The 19,136-nt window shown below is 47.8% G+C and overlaps 1 protein-coding gene and 1 non-coding gene across 4 annotated transcripts in view; both read left to right on the forward strand.

Moving 5' to 3' along the window:
- The window catches only part of LOC125943852 (uncharacterized), a 378,186-nt gene that overhangs the window by 13,947 nt on the left and 345,103 nt on the right, over nucleotides 1–19,136 (forward strand). For all 3 annotated transcript variants that reach the window (XR_007465941.1, XR_007465942.1, XM_049663393.1), the window contains exon 2: nucleotides 5,605–5,702. Coding sequence is in view for 1 of the 3 variants with exons in the window: in XM_049663393.1 (XP_049519350.1) it covers nucleotides 5,636–5,702 (67 nt within the window). In the remaining 2 variants the exon portion in view is untranslated. The remainder of the gene's footprint in view (nucleotides 1–5,604; nucleotides 5,703–19,136) is intronic.
- On the forward strand, nucleotides 17,648–17,719 carry Trnat-ugu (transfer RNA threonine (anticodon UGU)). The gene has a single exon. It is a non-coding gene; the product is annotated as a tRNA-Thr (tRNA).

Genomic DNA, 19,136 nt, shown 5'->3' on the forward strand with positions numbered 1-19,136 from the left:
AGAAATTTTGGCAGAATGAGTCATCTTTGTGCCCATTGCCATACCACTTATCTGGAGAAAGAGTTTCTCGTCCAATTCGATGTTACTGTGCCCTAGTACTAACCACAGTATTGTTGACAGCTGGTCCTCTTCTGAACTTATAGGCTTGTTTGCCTTCATGTAAGCGTTGATGGTCGCGTCAATTCTATATTGTTCTGGTATATTTGTATATAGGGATACTACGCCTGCTGTAACCAGGAAGGTTTCCTTGGGGATCTGAGGCCCAGTTATTATACCAATAAATTGGTTGGCTTCCTGAATGTGAGATAGAATGGTCGGAACTATGTCCTTAATACTGAAATCCAAGGCACTTGAAATTCTTTCGATTATCGTGCCGTCCCTTGAGACAATGGGGCTACCAGGGTCGTTAGGTTTCTAGATTTTAGGAACCAAAAAAAACGACCTGGGGCTGGCTGAATCAGCTGCATTGCTTTCGGCATATCGTTAGATACATTTCCTTCGTTATGTAGTGAATTTATTTCGTGGCCTGCTTTTGATTCACGAAACTTATTGGGGTGTTGTGCAAGATCCATGTGGAAGTCCTTAATTTCTAATTGCTGATATGCTCCTTTCAGGTAGTCGACCTTATCCAATATTACTATGGCGCCACCCTTAACCCTGTCGGCAGCTCAGCGACTCCAATGACTTCCGCTGGAGATAGAGACTTCGCTGTCGTATCTCCGTATGGAGATACGACAAGTTATGTCGAAAACGTTTTAATTGTGATCATGCCGTCATTATATCTGTTTGGAGGGCGGATATATACATTTCCAAATATCTGTCCCACTGATCTGGTGGCGGCAAAGTTTTTTCTGGCGCTCCGGGGAAGGCTGTTTGGCTGGTTTCGCCGTGGAAATATTTGCCGCAAGCGAATATTTCTGGCAAAATTATCCAAATCCTGATATAACGGAAATTCATTCAATTTACCACTTCCCGGACAGAACGTAAGGCCTTTAGAAAGAAAACTTATTTCGAAAGGAGATATTGGGGCAGATGACAACTTAACCACCTTTGTTTCTACGCCATTGTTTCCATTTCTGATAGTCGCAGGTACATTCGCGCTGATTGAAATCGTCTGAGGTGCGCCCTCCCGCTCTAATTTCCGACACGTACGCTCATTTGTATATTGTATTTTGTGATTTTCATACTCTGCTGTTCACTGAGATGGCACTGGGGATTTTAGAGAGTGCAAAGCTTCTTCTACCACGGGACATTTGCGTACAGTGTGTTCCATAATGATTTTGATGAGATTTAGTGAGGCATCATAAAGTTATTTTAATTTTTGCTTCCGGGCACGTTCATCCTGATTAAGTGTTGTCATGGCCGGATTCAGCTTGAGGCACAAGCCCTTCGGTACCAAATTAGCGGTTGGATATGACTTAATCGTCATGCTGTGGAGATTCTACTTTACGCGGTTCTCAACCGTTTCCCTTACTTGCTTATTTCAGCAAATGTGGGAAACCGTTGACGCGTGACCATGCATTGGATGAGCGGACCGTGGCTTAACCTTGATACAGTCAGTTCTCACGCTGCTGCTTCGGTGTTCGAGGGTCGTCGGCCTAGCTGCGAAGATTGTAGGCCATTTATGGTAGTGTTGGAGGAGTGATGAGCTTCTGGGCCTGTGGAGCTGGCGTGTGTGGTGAGCCGGTCCCCGCGGCGGTCGCTATCCGGGCTGGCTGCAGATTCTGCTGTCGTGGGTACCAGCGGCTTGTCCTGGTGACTAGCAGGCGTCTGTAATAAAGCGCCAGCAATGCCCCGCCTTCAAAGCTGGGATAAAGACCGTCGACGGGCTGGTCCCTCCGAGGCTCTGATCGTGAACGGGAACAAAGACTGTTATATTTTATCCACTAATTTAGAATATACACACACGGCATAAATGAACACATGCGAAAGCCCTCGTTTATTAGTGTAGAGGTTACAGTAAGTAAAGAATAAATCAATCATCAGATCTGCAGATTGAATACATCTCTGATGCTGAATATCTATTTCTGTACCTTGTTTTTCTGTGCCTTCTCATTTCATCACATTATTACATGTGCTGTTTTCTTTTCTCTCTACATAATTATTTTTATAGTTTTCTTGGCGTTCTACATTTTTCGCATTAATTACTAGTACTCCTCGGAGCTGATTCTGCTCTTTGCATCGTTCCATCCCTCCTTTTGTGTTAAATTATCATTATTGTTGTTTCTTATGAATTTATTATTTTTCTTCTTGCACATTGTTGTCAATTTGCAACGCCTTTGTTTGATGAAAGCACCACAAAAGGGCTTTCGCGTTTGTCTACCATCTGGTAGCAAGCGTACCGAATTCCTTCTCTTACGCTCCTCAATTCCTGACCCCATGATGCTCGTCTTTGGGAACGTGTGAAAGACCTAAACACTGCGAATAATGAGGGACGTGACTCCGAGAATGCACGATGAATAACCCTGCTACAAACAAGTCATCTGTTTAGCCCCCGGCTCTCTCCCACACTTTCTTTTTTCTTCCTGTTTTTTGTTTGCTTATTTTGTTTTTAACAGTGGAGCTGTTCTTAGTCGACCCTTCGCCGTCTGTCGAGCGTCACGGAGGTCACATGACCACGAGAGGATGACAGCCGCGCCCGGCGAGGGCAGGTCTTGTGACGAGCAGAGGAGGAAAGGCGTGCTGGTGGAGGAGGCCACCAATTAGAGGCCGCGCTGGGTACGAGGAGGAGAGGCGACAGGTATAAGAGATGGTGGTCCTGTGCGGCGCGCCCTTTCGGATAACGAACGTGCATCACAGCACCAGCGACTAGAGTGTAGTAGACAATGGTCGACTGGGTCGAACGGCGCTCTCCCGCTGAGGCTTCGCGTGTGGAAAAATAGTGCGAGGGCGCTGCGAGCAAAGTTGATTGGGGCGGAGACGCGCTCCACGGCATACTTAAAGTACTTTTGCTGCGGTAGCCGAGGCCGATTGCACAAAGTACGTTATTAAAACAGTGCTTTATTTCAACTGCAAATTTATGTTTACACCATTTTGCCAAACATATATATTTGAGGCATGGATTATACAACTCGACGTCTTCAATTTTGCTGTTGTTGTCAAGCGCGTCGTCTGCTAGCGAGCGCGTGTTCACTACGAGGGCGCTGGCGGACGCCCAGTTTATCTCGCAGAACGTGTGTGCAGTACATTTTGTTTTATGTTTTAGTTTCATTGGTGCGCCCATGACTCCTGACGGCCGGTACCAAATGTAGTTTTAGCCAGGTGAACTGCTGTTTTTACCACTGTCTTCTAAATGTAACTGGTATATCTACAACATGAAGCTACGTAAGAAACTTTTATTATTGATATCGTGTCATGTTACGCGCGCTTATTGGTGAATATTTATCAGGGACAATGATCGAAGAAAACAATATTAGAGTAAAATAAACCAGGTTGATTAACTGCGTGGCGCGAAGAATGATCAATGTATTTTTAGGTAATTAAAAAAAAACTGTACATAGACATCTATATTCACGATATATATAAGGGAAGAAATAACAAATATTGTAAATTCACTAATTGAAAAAGGGAGCACTCCTGACCAGCGCGCGTGTTTACAGTAACAAACACACTTATTGGTGAATACTGCACAGAAAACTCTCATTCGCTGAAATAACATGCATAGCAGGCAAGTTAAAATTAAAAAAATTATGGGGTTTTACGTGCCAAAACCACGATCTGATTATGAGGCACGCCGTAGTGGGGGACTCCGGAAATTTGGACCACGTGGGGTTCTTTAACGTGCACCTAAATCTAGGTACACGGGTGTTTAGCAGGCAAAACAATGTATATATATATATATATATATATATATATATATATATATATATATATAGGGAAGTGTTATTGATATACTGTACCACGCCGAATAGTCGTTTCCGTTCGAGTGTACGCATAACTGCACTATTGAAGTCTCAAAGGTAAGAGACCGATGCAAGTGCGGACTGTTACTCTGAATGATTGTGCTGCCGGAGAGTCATGGCTGTTGCGCAGAGGCGCAGTTCCTGAGCGAATGAACGCACGCGTGTTAATAAGTCCTGTTTAACAAGTTCCTAGCTGTCATTCAATATAAACGCCCCGTTTTGGGGCAGCCTGTAAATCTGCTAACTTGATTCAGACAAGGAAAACTTTGTTTGACAGTCTCACCATGTTTGCAACCCATTAAATATGGGTGCCCCAGGGGGCGAGTGAGTGAGTGAAATAACTGCATTGTAGGTCCGGCGAGGACGCGAACTCGTCGCGCACCCGGCTACTCCCATGTCGCGACCGGCAGGTCTAGCCCACCGGCGCGGTCGCGGGCATGCCGAACCGCCAGGACTTACTTGTCTAAAGCGGGTCTACGCACACTTATCTTCTTCAAAGAACGCGACAGATCTGCAAATATCTCTACGTGTATGTGAGGCATGCCGTTCCTTTAATTGTTAAATTATGGTCGTTAATAGTGCACCGGACAACTGAGAGTAGCCGTTTATAATATACAAGCTGCTGAGTTGAACGGCCATACATTTGGGAACGGCATTAGAATTATGTATGGAATATAGGATAAGCGTAACATGTTGTTCTCGGAAATCAGACTCGAGAATAATTTATTTTGTGTACACCCCTAGAAAAAAGCCGAACAACGCAGCCATCTGCTTTTTTTTTATTTAGCAAGTTTTTCGGTTTTACGTGGCAAAACCACGATATGATTATGAATTCTCGGGATGACACCAGTTTCGAGATATTACTTCCCGAACTTTGCGGAGAAATGCATTGGCGTCGCTTTATGCATTGAAGCACAAATTTAACTGGAACGCCAATGCATTTCTCAGCAAAATTTGGGAATTATTATCTCGAAACTGGTGTCATCCTGAGAATTAATTCCAAGTGGATCCGCCTTGCGAACTCCACGGCTACAATTTGTAAATTGCAATATAGGCCATCAGGTAATTAGTTAAAAACTTAATTAGTGAATTTTTGTTGATTAGTCGATTATGCATTTTAATTTTTTTGCAAGTAATGTCCGCCTGTTCAAGTAGACCAGCTCATTAACTAGAATTGGGCTATCTGCCACAGGCAACCTTAAATAAATTTTGAACGTGTTCGCTGAAACACCCTGTATATCCTGTTGTAGATCTGTGCTTACCTGTGTTTACGCAATTGCAACAGGTGCAACACCTGCACATGTAACACTCGTAACACTCTGTGTTACGAGTGTTACACACACAGCTTCTGTTACACAGAAGCTTGTTACACACACCGCTGTTACACAGCTTCGCTGCTCGACCATATTCACGAAGTGGAAGGTGCGGTTATCGTTATTTTTTATTTTTTTCTCTAAATATATTAAGACACTGTGATGCGAACATTTACTGTAGCCCTTCAAAAAAGGCCGGTCCGCCGACCCAAACTGTTGGGCAGATGAACCATGATAACCGCGAAGTTGTGCTTCTCATATCTAACATTGAACATTTTTTTAACTCTGTAAAAAATGCGATGCGTCTGTCCATACCTTAGCTACTCGCTCAATTTCAGATTTTGTTTTCTCGAAACGCGCACTCACGATTGTTGTCATTTTCTTTTCAGATTTGTATATTTTGATACATAAAACAAAACAATGAAGCTTTCTAGCTGCGCTGCTTTGCTGATTGTTGCCTTGTCGGAAGTTGCTTCCGAAACAAAGAGTGAGCGAACATTCGTTTTTATTAACTAGAGCAGGCCACCTACAAACAACTAGAATCTGTCTAAAATTATACAGAATTGAGAAGGCGGAACACTCCCTGGAAGTGACACGGGAAACACGCATGTTTTCAGGTGAGGGAAGACTTGGACACCTCACCTCTCGATAGGTCAGCGGCTCTACCTCTCCAGTAAGAGATCTTGTTCGCAATAGTACAGGAGGTGTCCCACTTGACTAATCAAGGAAGTGGTATGGGCATCATGACCAAACTACAGACCACGTGCGTGTGGATCAAAAAGATGAGAAACTACGCTAGTACAGACCGCTTCTCAATCCACGCTCTCAACGCCGCAGGCGCATCAGGATAGGAAGCAACATGAAAGAGCATAAAAAAGAGAATCGAAAACATTTTTGCTAACTGTCACCATGAAAATGTGCAGCTTTTTCCAACAAGCAGCTTTATTGTATTTATGACTTTCAGCATCCAGCCGTCAACACATGCTCTTTCCCCCCATTAATTCTAGAACGCTTTTGAGCCGTTTTCACATCACACAGATTAAAGCGTTCTGCGTGACTTTGCGCACAGAAACTCTTTGCATAAGGATGCTCCTCTTCAGTGGACGAGAAATATCGATCCTCGCAGCACACGGTGAAGGAATAGCAGTGTTTTCATAAAATGTTTTGCCGCTTGTGTAGGCCTACGCAACACTTCTGCAGCACACACATTTATTTTACATCAGGCTGTGCGGCAGTTCAAAGAATGTAATTAAAGTTAGCAAAAATAGGAGGACTAGAGAAGCATAATAAAGCACAATGCAAAGTAACCTTCACCCAACCGGACCAATATTCTTTAAGTAAAAACTTTCACCGACGATTACGCTACTCCCTAATGTGAAATTCGAGCGCAGCTTTATACGTGTTTTTATTGCGCGTTATATTGGCTAGCGCGGACCATCTGTCTCGTGCGACATTTTGCGGGGAAAATTTAAGGAACAACTCGTTTTCGCAAAGATAAGGTGTGGTTTAAAGGGCGACTGCTTACCATGATAGGCAGCATACGGGAAGTGTACTTAAAGCATAAAACACCTAGGTCCTAAGACAACCTATCAGAACCAAATAAGCTAATGCTTAAATTTAAGAGCTTAGCTGCATCGGCCAAGCAATATTATTTTGCACAGCTTGGTGATCAGTGGTTGAAGGGCCCAAATGAATTCTTGAGATACATTCGATCAAGAGGTAAAGGAGACAGTTGCCGTACCCTCCCTATAAATCACTTTTGTACTGTTATTAATAATGATAAGGGTAATGTTGAAGCACAGATTTGTTCTCTGTGTTTCGAGCAGGTCATTTCCGCACATTTCCGCAATTAGAAACGCACGTTCTTAAACATTACATTACAATTCCTATACAACATGGACTTCGACAAGGCCTTTCTTGTTACACACAAGTGGTACAATTTAAAGACAATTGATCCCGAGCAATAGACAAAAGAAAGAAAACTCATGGGTATTTTTTAGATTTCAGGAAAGCGTTTGATGATGTTGCTGATGACCTGCTGACCGGTAAATTATATCTTTAAAAATGCAACGATAAGGTAATTGCATCAATACATAAGTGTCTCTCCTTAAAGGGCCCCTAAACCACCCAGAGGTCGAAATTTAGTTGTGGTGTTGCAGTTGTGCACGAGTCTACAACGAACACGTAGCCGCGAGAATTCTTCGAAATGGTGCCGTAATAGCGGAGTTACACGCGTTTGATGATCGAAAAACGGCCCTCGCCCATTTCGCTCTTTCCTTCGCTTCTCTCCTCGTCAGCTGGTCTCCCTTCCTCGCCGAGTGCTGCTCGAAATGTCACGTGACATACGTAATCGCCAACGCGCTTCTCAAAACGCCTACTTCCGATTAAGGCACGTCCACGCTAGCCATGCTAGCGGCCTCCTGTCTGCCGCGCGAGAGGTGTCCAAAGTAGACGGAAATTCGGCCGGCGCCCCGCCCGCTGCACTATCAACGGGCCAATCGACGACCGCGAAGCTGCGCGCCTCCGCCACCGGCAACGAAAACATCGGCTGCTGCTGAGTGCACGGCTACCGACGGGAGACGACCGGCTCGGCTGTGCTCGCATCGCAGCCGACGGCGCCGCTAATATCAGCGTATTTTTCTTCTTTGTGTACAATTATTGCGAAGAGCGATAACAACGATAGGAAAATATTGCGGCTTGTGAGCGTCGGTAATTCATTTCGAAGCGCCGTCCGCTTTAGCTTTGAAGGGAACCGGAAAAGGCCTAGCGACAATATCGGCGCCGTCGAGCGATCAGCGGCGGCGAGGCTGCCGCACAAATGAGTCCCGGTCTCATTCTCTCTACGTACGGCAAGGAAATCTCGCCGCTCGCGAGCAAAACCGCTGTCGAACGGCGGCCCGCGAATGGCAAACGGCGTGCGGCGAGTTAGCGTGCCGGTAACGTGGACGTGGACTCTGCGCTTCTCGGCTACCCGATGTTGCTGCGGTGCCGGCGCGTGTTATGCGAAGCGTGCCGCTATAGACCCAGTGTTGCGCGCACGTCTGTAAAGGCCAACACTGTTGCACTCTATTCGCGCAGCTAATCAGACCGCTAAGCACGACTGTGTTGGAACACGAGCGATTTGGCACTTGCGTTGAGGGTTGTAAATACCGATGCGCAAGCGCGCACAAGCGAGCAACACGGCGAGGACGAGCAGGGAGCGCGCGTACCTGCTAGCAGACAAACCGGTAGTCGTAGGTTCTTGTTCGACCAATGGACATCGTTTCCACCGTTGATATCACCAGATTCCCCCTGCTGACGTCATGACGACCGCTAGGGTTCCGGAAAGGCGAGGGGAGGAGTACGACATTGTTCTTTTGGTTTCGTGGCGCGCCCGCGGCGCGTAGCGCTGCAGCGTTTGGCATCGTTAATCGTGATTGCATTCTGACCTCGATGCGCGTGTTTACTTGAAATCTTCAAAAAATATCTGACGTGGTTTAGGGGCCCTTTAAGGCAACAGCCTGCAGTTCTGGGCGGCAGTTCTTGGGCATCGTCTGCGCTAGCGCCTGGCGTGGATCCCCATTATTGTTATGGTGTAAATAATATTACTAGATGTCACGAGCTGAAGTAGAAGAAGAAAAGGAAGAAAGCGCATAAGGAAAAGGAGGAGGGCTGGTGTAGCCTGGAAAGAGCAAGGTGGGTAATGGCAGAACACCGCTAGAAGAGAAGATGGAAGAAGTCTGCTAGAAAGAATTTTTTTAGCTACCTGCTGCTGCCCGATTCTTGGCCTATCCCCCTCAGTGGGTGCGAGCCATGGTTAAGGTTCATCATCATCATCATCAAGACTGGGCGAAGAAGGCGGTGAACCAATGACTTCGAGATTGAAGAGTTGAGCAGGAGGTGGACACCAGTGGACCTGCAGCAGTCGGGCTTGATCCTCCGCGCCCCGCGGCTGTGCACCGTGGTCGCCAGCAAAGCCTTGGTTCGACAACGGCCCCGTATTATGCTACGGGGACAACCTCGCCCTCACCGACGACAACGCTTGACAAACCAGGTGTATTCTACGGAGACAACCCTCAGCAGAGATGTCATTATTCCACCGGGCAATGCGAAAGAACTACGCCAACTCAGACATGTAAGCGCCACATCGTACCTGACTTCCTAGGACGTTTTAAGAACTTGTGAAATGATTTAAGAAGTCGAGAAATATATTAGGGCGAAGGGGAGAGATCAAAGTCAGTGTAACGACTTTTGCGGTTGTATATAGATTCGACTTGGACTTATCGTGTGGTACATTACAAATGCGTTTTGTGTGTCGTCTGAATTCATGTCTCGTGTGCCGGTAACCCTGACACTAGAGAAATTATGTCGCAGCTTGGAATGTCTCCAGGTGACTGCGTCGTGTCGAGAAAAGAAAATTGTGAAGCTGATGTTGCTAGCCTAACTGAGACTAACTTATAGTAGTGTTGGTGTACGAAACTCGAGAGGTCACCTAACTAAAAGAAATTGTAAGCATGACTTTTACAGAAACATTCATTTCAGTCATGCGAGTATAAAATAAAGAAAGCTGCTTTATCCGCGGTTACGGAATAAAAAAAAATCACAGCATATCCACGGGGTGAATGATGATGAGTGGGCGAAGCTCCGGAGGGAATCATCGGATCTCCCGCTTAAGGGGACGCTAGCACAAAAGCGTTAGAAACGTGCAGTACTCTCTAGTAAGGGGGAGCGGCCACATCGTCTTACGCAGCCATTTACACATGCCGGAACGTGCACCGCGTTTGCCGACGCCATCACATGACTGCTGAGAGAGTATACCCCCCGTATTCATAAACGCCCTTCGACTTGAACTTGACTTGCCACCGCCTTGGGCAGCGCGTTCGAAACGCGTTGAAGGTAAGGCGGAGAGGCCACAGCGTCTTACACCAGCTTCTTACACGGGCCGTAACGCGCTAGCACAAACGCGTTAGAAACGCGCTAGAAACGCGGCCTTTCGTTAATGTTGGGTATTTATTGCCATCGTGGTGCGCGTGTTTATGTGCGCTTCGTGGCGTAGTGGGCTAACGCCGCGCGCTCGGAAGCGAGGGGTCCCTGGTTCGATTCGGCGCTACGGACAGAACTTCAGAATTTTTTTTCTCGCTTTTCTCAGACTGGTTACACACTACTACTACGACGACGGGGACGGAACGGGTGCCGCTATAAGGAGCTTCGTTCCTAATACATGGCTGTTTTCTTTACGCCACACCTAAAATGTTACAGGCACGTTAGGAATATTAGGAATAAAAAGACGCGTAGTTCTGGGTTTCTACGTAAGAATTTCAATAGAGTGCCCGAAAAGGTGTAAGAGCAGATGTATTTTACTCTCGCACGTACGGCACTTGAATACGCACATTCTTGCTGAAGTCACTACACTAGTGAGTTACCTGAAATAATTGAAAGCTCCAGTAACTCACATACGTACGGCACTTGAATACGCATATGGTTGCTGAGGTCATTATACTAGTTAGTTGATATTGTAACGCCGCACAGGAGAAGCGTAGAAGACGAAGTAGAAGCAGCGCGAGGTTTTTGGGCTGATCGGTTGTTTCGGACCACCCCATGTCTTGTCTCCGCTTTTCACTGTAAATAAATCCATTCTTCATCCGTAACAAGTGGTGGAGGTGCGGGGTACTGATTGCCCTGGACAACCCAGTCCTCCAAGATCTTCGAAGAAGCAGACGCCTGGCTGGACTACCACCAGAGCCAACAAGCATGGCCACTGCCCAAGCAGGCCAGTCAACGAGCACCAACGAAGAGGGCATCGATCAAGCCAGCCCGCGACCAAGACCACCTAGCTACTGGACGCCGGAACCCCGCATATTCTCAGGTAAAGCAGATGAAGACGTGGATGACTGGCTAAGGCACTATGAAAGAGTAAGCCGCCATAACGGGTGGAGCACGCAAGCACAGCTTGTGAACGTTGCATTTTTTCTCGCCGGCACCGCACTACTCTGGTTTGACAATCATGAAAGCGTGCTGACCACTTGGGAGACCTTTATCCAGGAATTGAAAGCCTGCTTTGGTGACTGGAATTCGAAAAAGAAGAAAGCGGAACAAACGCTCTCGCGTAGAGCGCAATTGCCTGGCGAAACGTGTACAACGTACATTGAAGATGAAGACATATGTCCGATGAAGACAAAGTAGGACATCTGTTAAAAGGCATCGCCGAAGACGTGTACAATTTTCTAATCACAAAAGAAAACTTGAACACTCCTTCCGAATTCCGGCAGCAATGTCGCGCGTTCGAAGCTCTGAAGACCCCCAGGATCTTACCGAAGTTCGGGCGCTTGGACAATGTCGCCACAGTTGCAAGTATGGACGTCGCTGCCTGCGAGGACATCGCCTCGATCGTGCGTCGAGTGGTTCAAGAGGAGCTAGCGCGACTTCAGGGAGCAGACGCTGCTTATCAGTGCGCGTTTGACGAAGGCATTCCCGACACACCACCATCCTGGTCGCGAGAACTTCGCAGCGAGCGCCGACCACCATCTGAGGAACCACGTTTCACCAACGCCAGCTTTCCGTCCCTCCCGGCTACCCTCAGTCGCCGTCAGCCCTCACCAGTCCGTCGTGGTCCAACAGACTACTACCCACCACCACGACCTGCTGCAGCGGCATACTCGATGCCACGACAAGCTCCTGCGGAATCTTACCCGGAACGACGCCGCGAACCTGCTCCATTTACTTTCAACCGGGACCTACCTGTCTGCTACGCCTGCGGTTCCCGAGGACATATTGCGCGCTATTGTCGCCGCCGCCCGCAGCGAGCGCCACGTTTTTCGGCGTACTCAGCTCGTGTGCACGAAGACGCGCCCGCGCCATTTGGAGTTCAACCTCTTCGGCAACAGTGGTCGTACCACTCGCGCGATGAGTCCCCTGTCTCCGAGCGCAGCCTTACACCGCCGCCGACCCGAATGCGCCGTTCGCCATCCCCGCGCCGTCGTCGGTCGCCTTCCCCGCCGCAGCTGGGAAACTAGCTGGTGCGGCCGATGGAGGTGCGGTCGCGGGACGGTCAGACTCGCCAATTCCTCCGTCTGTTGTTATGCTGAAGAACAAGGTGTGCGTGTGTATAGACGGTGTAAATACTGCTGCTCTTGTAGATACTGGTGCCGCTATTTCTATTATGAGCCTGCGCTTCAAAGATCGCTTAGGAAAGAAAGTTATGTTTGCGTGGGATCGTAAAGAAACTTTTCGTGGAGTTGGTGGTGAAGTGTTACACCCTGTTGGCGTTTGTTCGGTTTTGGTTGCGATTGGAGGACAGAGTTTCAGAGCGGAGTTCACTCTTTTGGCCCACGCAACTCATGATGTTATTTTAGGCATAGATTTCCTACGTGCATCCAGTGCTACACTTGACTGCGGGACTGGAGAGATTTTACTACGGAGCGCGTTGCCAATCGCCATACTTGATGATTTGCAGACCGATCAAGCCGACGTGTTCTCGCTTTCTCAAGATGTGTTCCTGCCTGGTCGGACAGCCATGTTTGTTCCGGTGTGCTCTTCACGTGTCCGGATGGGATCATGCAGCGGTCTTGTCGAGCCAGACCACAACAACGCGCTTAAGAAGAATGTGTTAGTCCCTCGATCTGTTGTTCAAGCCATCGACGGGCGTGCATTCTTGTGGACTGTGAATGCTTCTACGGAGCCTGTTGCCCTGCCCGCCGGCCTTAAATTGGGAACATTTGAAGAGCAAGCCACAATTGACGTACGAATAGTTGCAGTGGCTTCAGACATCAGTCGACCATTGCCCAACTATTCGGATGACTTGCGACGTATGATTAACAAGTCGTTGCAGTCTTCCGAGCAAGATGTACTCCTAGAAGTGCTTGCCTGTTACACGTCAGTCTTTGATTTTGCTCAACGCGAGCGGTCTCGGATGTTGCCGGAATCCCGCATGCACCACCGCATCAACACAGGGCAAGCGACTCCGATACGTCAGAAACCCTATCGCGTATCTCCCTCGGAAAGAAAAGTGATCGCCGAACAGGTTGATGACATGCTGCAGAAAGGCGTTATTCAGGAGTCTTGTAGTCCTTGGGCCGCTCCTGTTATACTAGTGAAGAAGAAAGACAACTCATGGATATTTTGTGTCGACTACCGCCGCCTCAATGCCGTCACAAAGAAAGACGCGTATCCCTTACCGCGCATTGACGATGCGGTTGACTGTCTCCACTCCGCATCGTACTTTTCGTCGGTTGACCTTCGGTCTGGGTATTGGCAGATACCGATGCACCCGTCTGACAGAGAAAAAACCGCTTTTGTTACGCCTGACGGACTATTTGAATTTAACGTCATGCCTTTTGGTTTGTGTAATGCCCCAGCAACCTTCGAGCGATTTATGGACTCCGTCCTCCGCGGTCTCAAATGGGAGATCTGCATGTGTTATTTAGACGATGTGATTATTTTCGGCCGCACTTTCCACGAGCACAACCAGCGTCTCGGCGTTGTTTTGGACTGCATTCAACAGGCTGGCCTCATTTTAAACTCTAAGAAGTGCCATTTCGGTGAGCGTCAAGCCCTTGTGCTGGGATATCTCGTCGACAAGGACGGTATACGGCCAGACCCCCAAAAGATTTCTGCTGTTCGCAACTTTAGGAAGCCGAAGACAGTGAAAGACCTGAGAAGTTTCCTGGTCCTTTCTTCTTATTTTCGCAGGTTTATTAAAGACTTCGCCCAGCTTGCCTGTCCCCTGACTAACCTGCTTCGCAAGGACACTCCCTACGTATGGTCCACTCAGTGCGAGGCGGCCTTCGAGCAGCTGAAGTTTTTGCTCACCTCTGGGCCACTTCTCCGCCATTTCGATCCGGAGGTGGTCACCGAACTGCGTACTGATGCCAGTGGTGTGGGCGTTGGTGCTGTGCTCGTCCAGTTTCACGACACTCGCCAACACGTCGTTGCCTACGCCAGCCGTACTCTGACAAAAGCAGAGAGAAATTATACAGTCACGGAACTGGAATGTCTTGCTGTTGTTTTCGCCATCCACAAGTTCAGACCATATTTATACGGCCGCCATTTCAAGATTGTTACCGACCATCATTCTCTCTGCTGGCTCGTTGGACTGCGTGACCCAGCTGGCCGGTTGGCTCGGTGGGCCTTGCGGCTCCAAGAATACAACTTTTCCGTTGCATACAAGAGTGGTCGGTGCCACACAGATGCCGACTGCTTATTTCGTCTTCCCGCTCAGAGCAACAGCACTGATGATGACGATTTCGACGACTACCTAAGTGCCATCTCATCCGACTTTCCTGACTTCGCTGTCTTCCAGAACGAACAACAGCGCGACCCTTCACTTAAGCCGATTATTGATGCGACTCGCAGATCCGAACAGCCTACGCCATTTGTGATTCGTGATTGTCTGCTTTACCACAAGAATTATTCTAACAATGGTGCTCCACTGCTCCTTGTCGTCCCAAAATGCTTGCGCCTTGCGGTGCTTCGGGCCATGCACGACGACCTTACTTCCGGGCACCTTCGATTCGCTCGAACGCTCCACCGCCTCCGACAACGTTTCTATTGGCCTCAATTGTGGAAGACAACCAAGCAGTACGTTGCCAGCTGCGATGTCTGCCAACGCCACAAACAACCGACTACGGCTCCTGCAGGAACTCTACAACCAGTTAGACCGCCGACTTCGCCTTTTGAGAAAGTGGGTATCGATTTACTCGGTCCCTTCGCCAAGTCTTCCACCGGGTGCCGCTGGATAATCGTGTGTGTGGATTACTTAACACGTTATACTGAAACAATGGCACTCGTCTCAGCTACAGCAGGCGATGTTTCGGGGTTTCGCCATGGAGCTCCTCGTGTGGTGATAAGTGATCGCGTCCGGCAGTTCACCGCTGACGTCGTGGAAGAGTTAATGCGCCTTTGTGGAACTAAGTATCGCCATTCCACGCCTTATCATCCGCAAACCAACGGCCTAACCGAGCGCACGAATCGTACCCTCGTCAATATGCTGTCAATGTATGTCTCAGCGGATCAAAAGAACTGGGATACCGTATTACCGTTCATCACGTATGCCTTTAACACAGCCAAGCATGATGTAACAGAATACACACCTTTCTTTCTCCTCTACGCTCGCCATCCTCAAAGTTTCCTCGACACCATACTTCCTTTTTCACCTAACGAAGATGCTTCTGTCGCGCAGATATTGTGTCGTGCCGAAGAAGCACATCTACTCTCGCGGCTCAGAACCCTATCGTCGCATGCTCATGCCAAGACTCGCTACGACGCACAGCATTCGCCCGTCAGATTCGCCACCGGTGACTTCGTGTGGTTGTGGACGCCAGTTCAGAAAAGGGGACTTTCCCAAAAGCTTCTTGCCAAGTATTCGGGCCCGTTCGTCATTCTGCGATGCTTGAGTGAAGTGACCTACGTCATCGCTAAACTGACGGCCGATAACCGCCGTTCACGCAAGACGCAAGTCGTGCACGTCGCACGGCTGAAGCCGTATCCTGAACGCGAACTCTGACGCGCTCGGTGAGCTTCGTCTAACCCGGAGGAAAATGTAACGCCGCACAGGAGAAGCGTAGAAGACGAAGTAGAAGCAGCGCGACGTTTTTGGGCCGATCGGCTGTTTCGGACCACCCCATGTCTTGTCTCCGCTTTTCACTGTAAATAAATCCATTCTTCATCCGTAACAATATAATGGAGAGGTCCAGAAAATGCTAATTCCCTTGGTAATAGGAAATTAAACTAAAACGCATAGCATTATGAACGCAAGTGTAAACGGAAATGGCAGAACTTAGTTGACCACAGGAAATGCCTTCTATTATTTGTTTACAGTATATACGAGGCAGTATGAGAAAGGTTTCAGATTTATCGAAACGCCCCCCCCCCCCCCCCCCCGCGGGAGCCCTAAAGTTTGCAGAAAGTCGCTGTTATAGCCTGGTCATTCGTGACTAATTCCTTATGCAAAATACGGTGAATGCCGAAAAAGACGATGAGCATGCATTTTGTCGAGATGCGGCCATGTCTAACTTTTTTTCGATTGTGGAGACGTTGAGATTTTCTCAGTTTAGACCCTGGCGATGATCCTCGGCGTTAAAGACGGATCTTTCGGGATGTACCGGCTACGCTTATTAAGTTCTATTCCGAAAACTGAAAACCGAGCTCAAAGGTCGCATTCTAACAAAAAAAAAAATCTGAATCGCAGAAGGTTATTGACTCGTACAGAAAAGAATACTTCCAGCAAATATTTGGAAAGTGGGAGGGACACTGGAAACGCTAAATTGCAGTCAAAGGGGACTACTCCTTTGTCGACTATTAACATCTCAACAAAGGGAGAGATTAAAACATTTATTATGGAAAATTAATAGCCGTTTTGTGGTCGGACCTCCTACTCCGGAAGACCATTGCCTTTTGCCGCCATCCGGGCTCGGTTGACCAGGCCTTGTTGCTGTTCTGGGTCCGAGCTGGACAGGGCCGCCTCCCACTCAACTGTCGTCGGATTATGATTGGCCGATATTTGCGGATTCTGTTGGCATGCCCAAACAAAGGGAGAAAAAGTGCGTGCATCTACTTACTGCCCTGACAGATAACGCTCGGACTGCCGTGCGAAATCCTTCCCACCGTTCTCGAATTACACTTGTCGTGTGCTAGCTGATTAAAATTTGCGAATGCCAATGTCCTAATTTCATCGCCCTACCTAATTTTCTGTCTTCCTCGACTGCGCTTCCCTTCCACCCATTACGTAACTATATTGGTCCACCAGTTATCTGCCCTACGGTTTACTTACGGTTATCTGCCCTGAATTCTTTAAATAAAGTACAAAAAAAAAATCTCTCTTCCATAGAGCTTTCCTCCCTGTACTGGCATATATCAGCTGACGACATGTGCCGTGAAAAGACTGCTTTTATTACACCTGATGTTCTGTATCAGGTTAAAGTGATGACGTTCGGGTTAAGTAATGCCTCGGCTAGATGTGAACGTATGATTGACGCTCTCATTCACGGTTTTAGGTGGCGAATGTGCTTGTGCTGCCTCGATGACGTTGAAGAAAGGGAACCGAGGAGCCCGATTTTTATTAATCATATCATAAGAAGCCAACAAACATTGACATCAAGGACAACATAGGGGAAATCACTTGTACTTACTAATTCAATTAAAGAAAATGATGAATTAACAGCAATTAAAGTTGATGAAAAAACAATTAACTGTCCGCAGGTGGGGAACGAACCCACGTCTTTGCATTACGCGTGCGATGCCCTCACCACTGAGCTACCGCGGAGCCACTTCCCATCCACTTTCTGGGGTATTTATGTTTTTATGTTGGGTTTTTATGTTGGGTTTTTATGTTGCCTGCGGCAGAAAAGATGTTGCACATCCGCCCCTAGGTTTGTGAGTGGTGGCGCTGGCTAACACTCCCAGGGTGAGTTGTAGTTGTAAAACATAAATACCCCCAAAAGTGGATGGGAAAGCGGTTCCACGGTAGCTCAATGGTGAGAGCATCGCACGTGTAATGCGAAGATGTGGGTTCGTTCCCCACCTGCGGACAGTTGTTTTTTCATCCACTTTAATTTCTGTTAATTTATCATTTTCTTTAATTGAATTAGTAAGTACAAGTGCTTTCCCCTATGTTGTCCTTGGTGTCAACGTTTGTTGGCTTCTTATGATATGATTAATAAAAATCGGGCTCCTCGGTTCCCTTTCTTCTCGTTCATTACATAACGAGGGCTCGAATCCGGCTACATTGATGCCTTCAGGCAGCATATGTGGGTTTATTGACCAGTTGCCATCACCCAAAAAGATCACGTGCTCGTGACGCCTCCGGCAGAAAAGATGTTCCACATCCGCCCCCAGGTTTGTGAGTGGTGGCGCTGGCTAACACTACCAGGGTGAGTTCTAGTTGTAAAACATAAATACCCCAGAAAGTGGATGGGAAAGCGGCTGCGCGGTAGCTCAATGGTGAGAACATCGCACGCGTAATGCGAAGACGTGGGTTCGTTCCCCACCTGCGGACAGTTTTTTTTTTCATCCACTTTAATTTGTGTTAATTTATCATTTTCTTTAATCCAATTAGTAAGTACAAGTGATTTCCCCGATGTTGTCCTTGGTGTCAAAGTTTGTTGGCTTCTTATGACTCGATGACGTTAGTGTCTTTTCACCGACATTTTCTCGCACCGAAAACGTCATTCGACATTTCTTTGTTTTCCTCAAGGCGGTGCTTCAGCTAATTTCATTAAAATGCCGCTTAGGCTGCCGGCCAACTTACTCTGCTCGGACACCTCGTGAATCCTTCCGGTGTCCGTCCCGATCTCGAAGTAGTTTGTGCGGTCAAGAATTTCCCCGTGCCAACCTGTGCCAACGGCGTCCATAGTATTGTGCGTCTCTGCACATACTTTCGAAGGCTCTTACGCAATTTTACTTACGTTGCACGCCCTCTCACAGAACTTCACGAGAAAGACGCGGCTTTTGTCTGGCGTCTGAGCTTTCCGGGCGGCTCACTTCACCACCAATTATCACCCCCTTTGACGTGATTGCTCCTGCGAAAGTACACACCGATGCCAGCGGTCATAGATTTGCAACTGTTTGGCTCTGCGCCAGCAATGTTGGGACCATGTCACTGCATACGATAGCCGTTTTCTGTCCCAAGCTCTGTGCAAATACTACAATACTGAACGCGAGTGCTTTACCCTCGTAAGGGTAGTCGCTAAACTTTGCCACTACTTGTATGGCCGGCCATTCACAGTTATCACCGACTGCTGACTTTAATCCTTAAAAGATCTCACTTCTGTCTGTGGCTACACGGCTCCAACAGTAGCCATACACGGTTATGTATAATACCGGCCGTTTGCATGAATATGCTGATTGTTTATCGAGCCATCTACTGGGCCCACCGGAGCTTCCTGACTATTGTGAGTCTACCTGCGTGGTGTCACTTACTGCATTTCGGAACATCGTAGATAAGCGA

Source organism: Dermacentor silvarum, chromosome 3 (assembly GCF_013339745.2).
Source record: "Dermacentor silvarum isolate Dsil-2018 chromosome 3, BIME_Dsil_1.4, whole genome shotgun sequence".
Lineage (NCBI taxonomy): Eukaryota > Metazoa > Arthropoda > Arachnida > Ixodida > Ixodidae > Dermacentor > Dermacentor silvarum.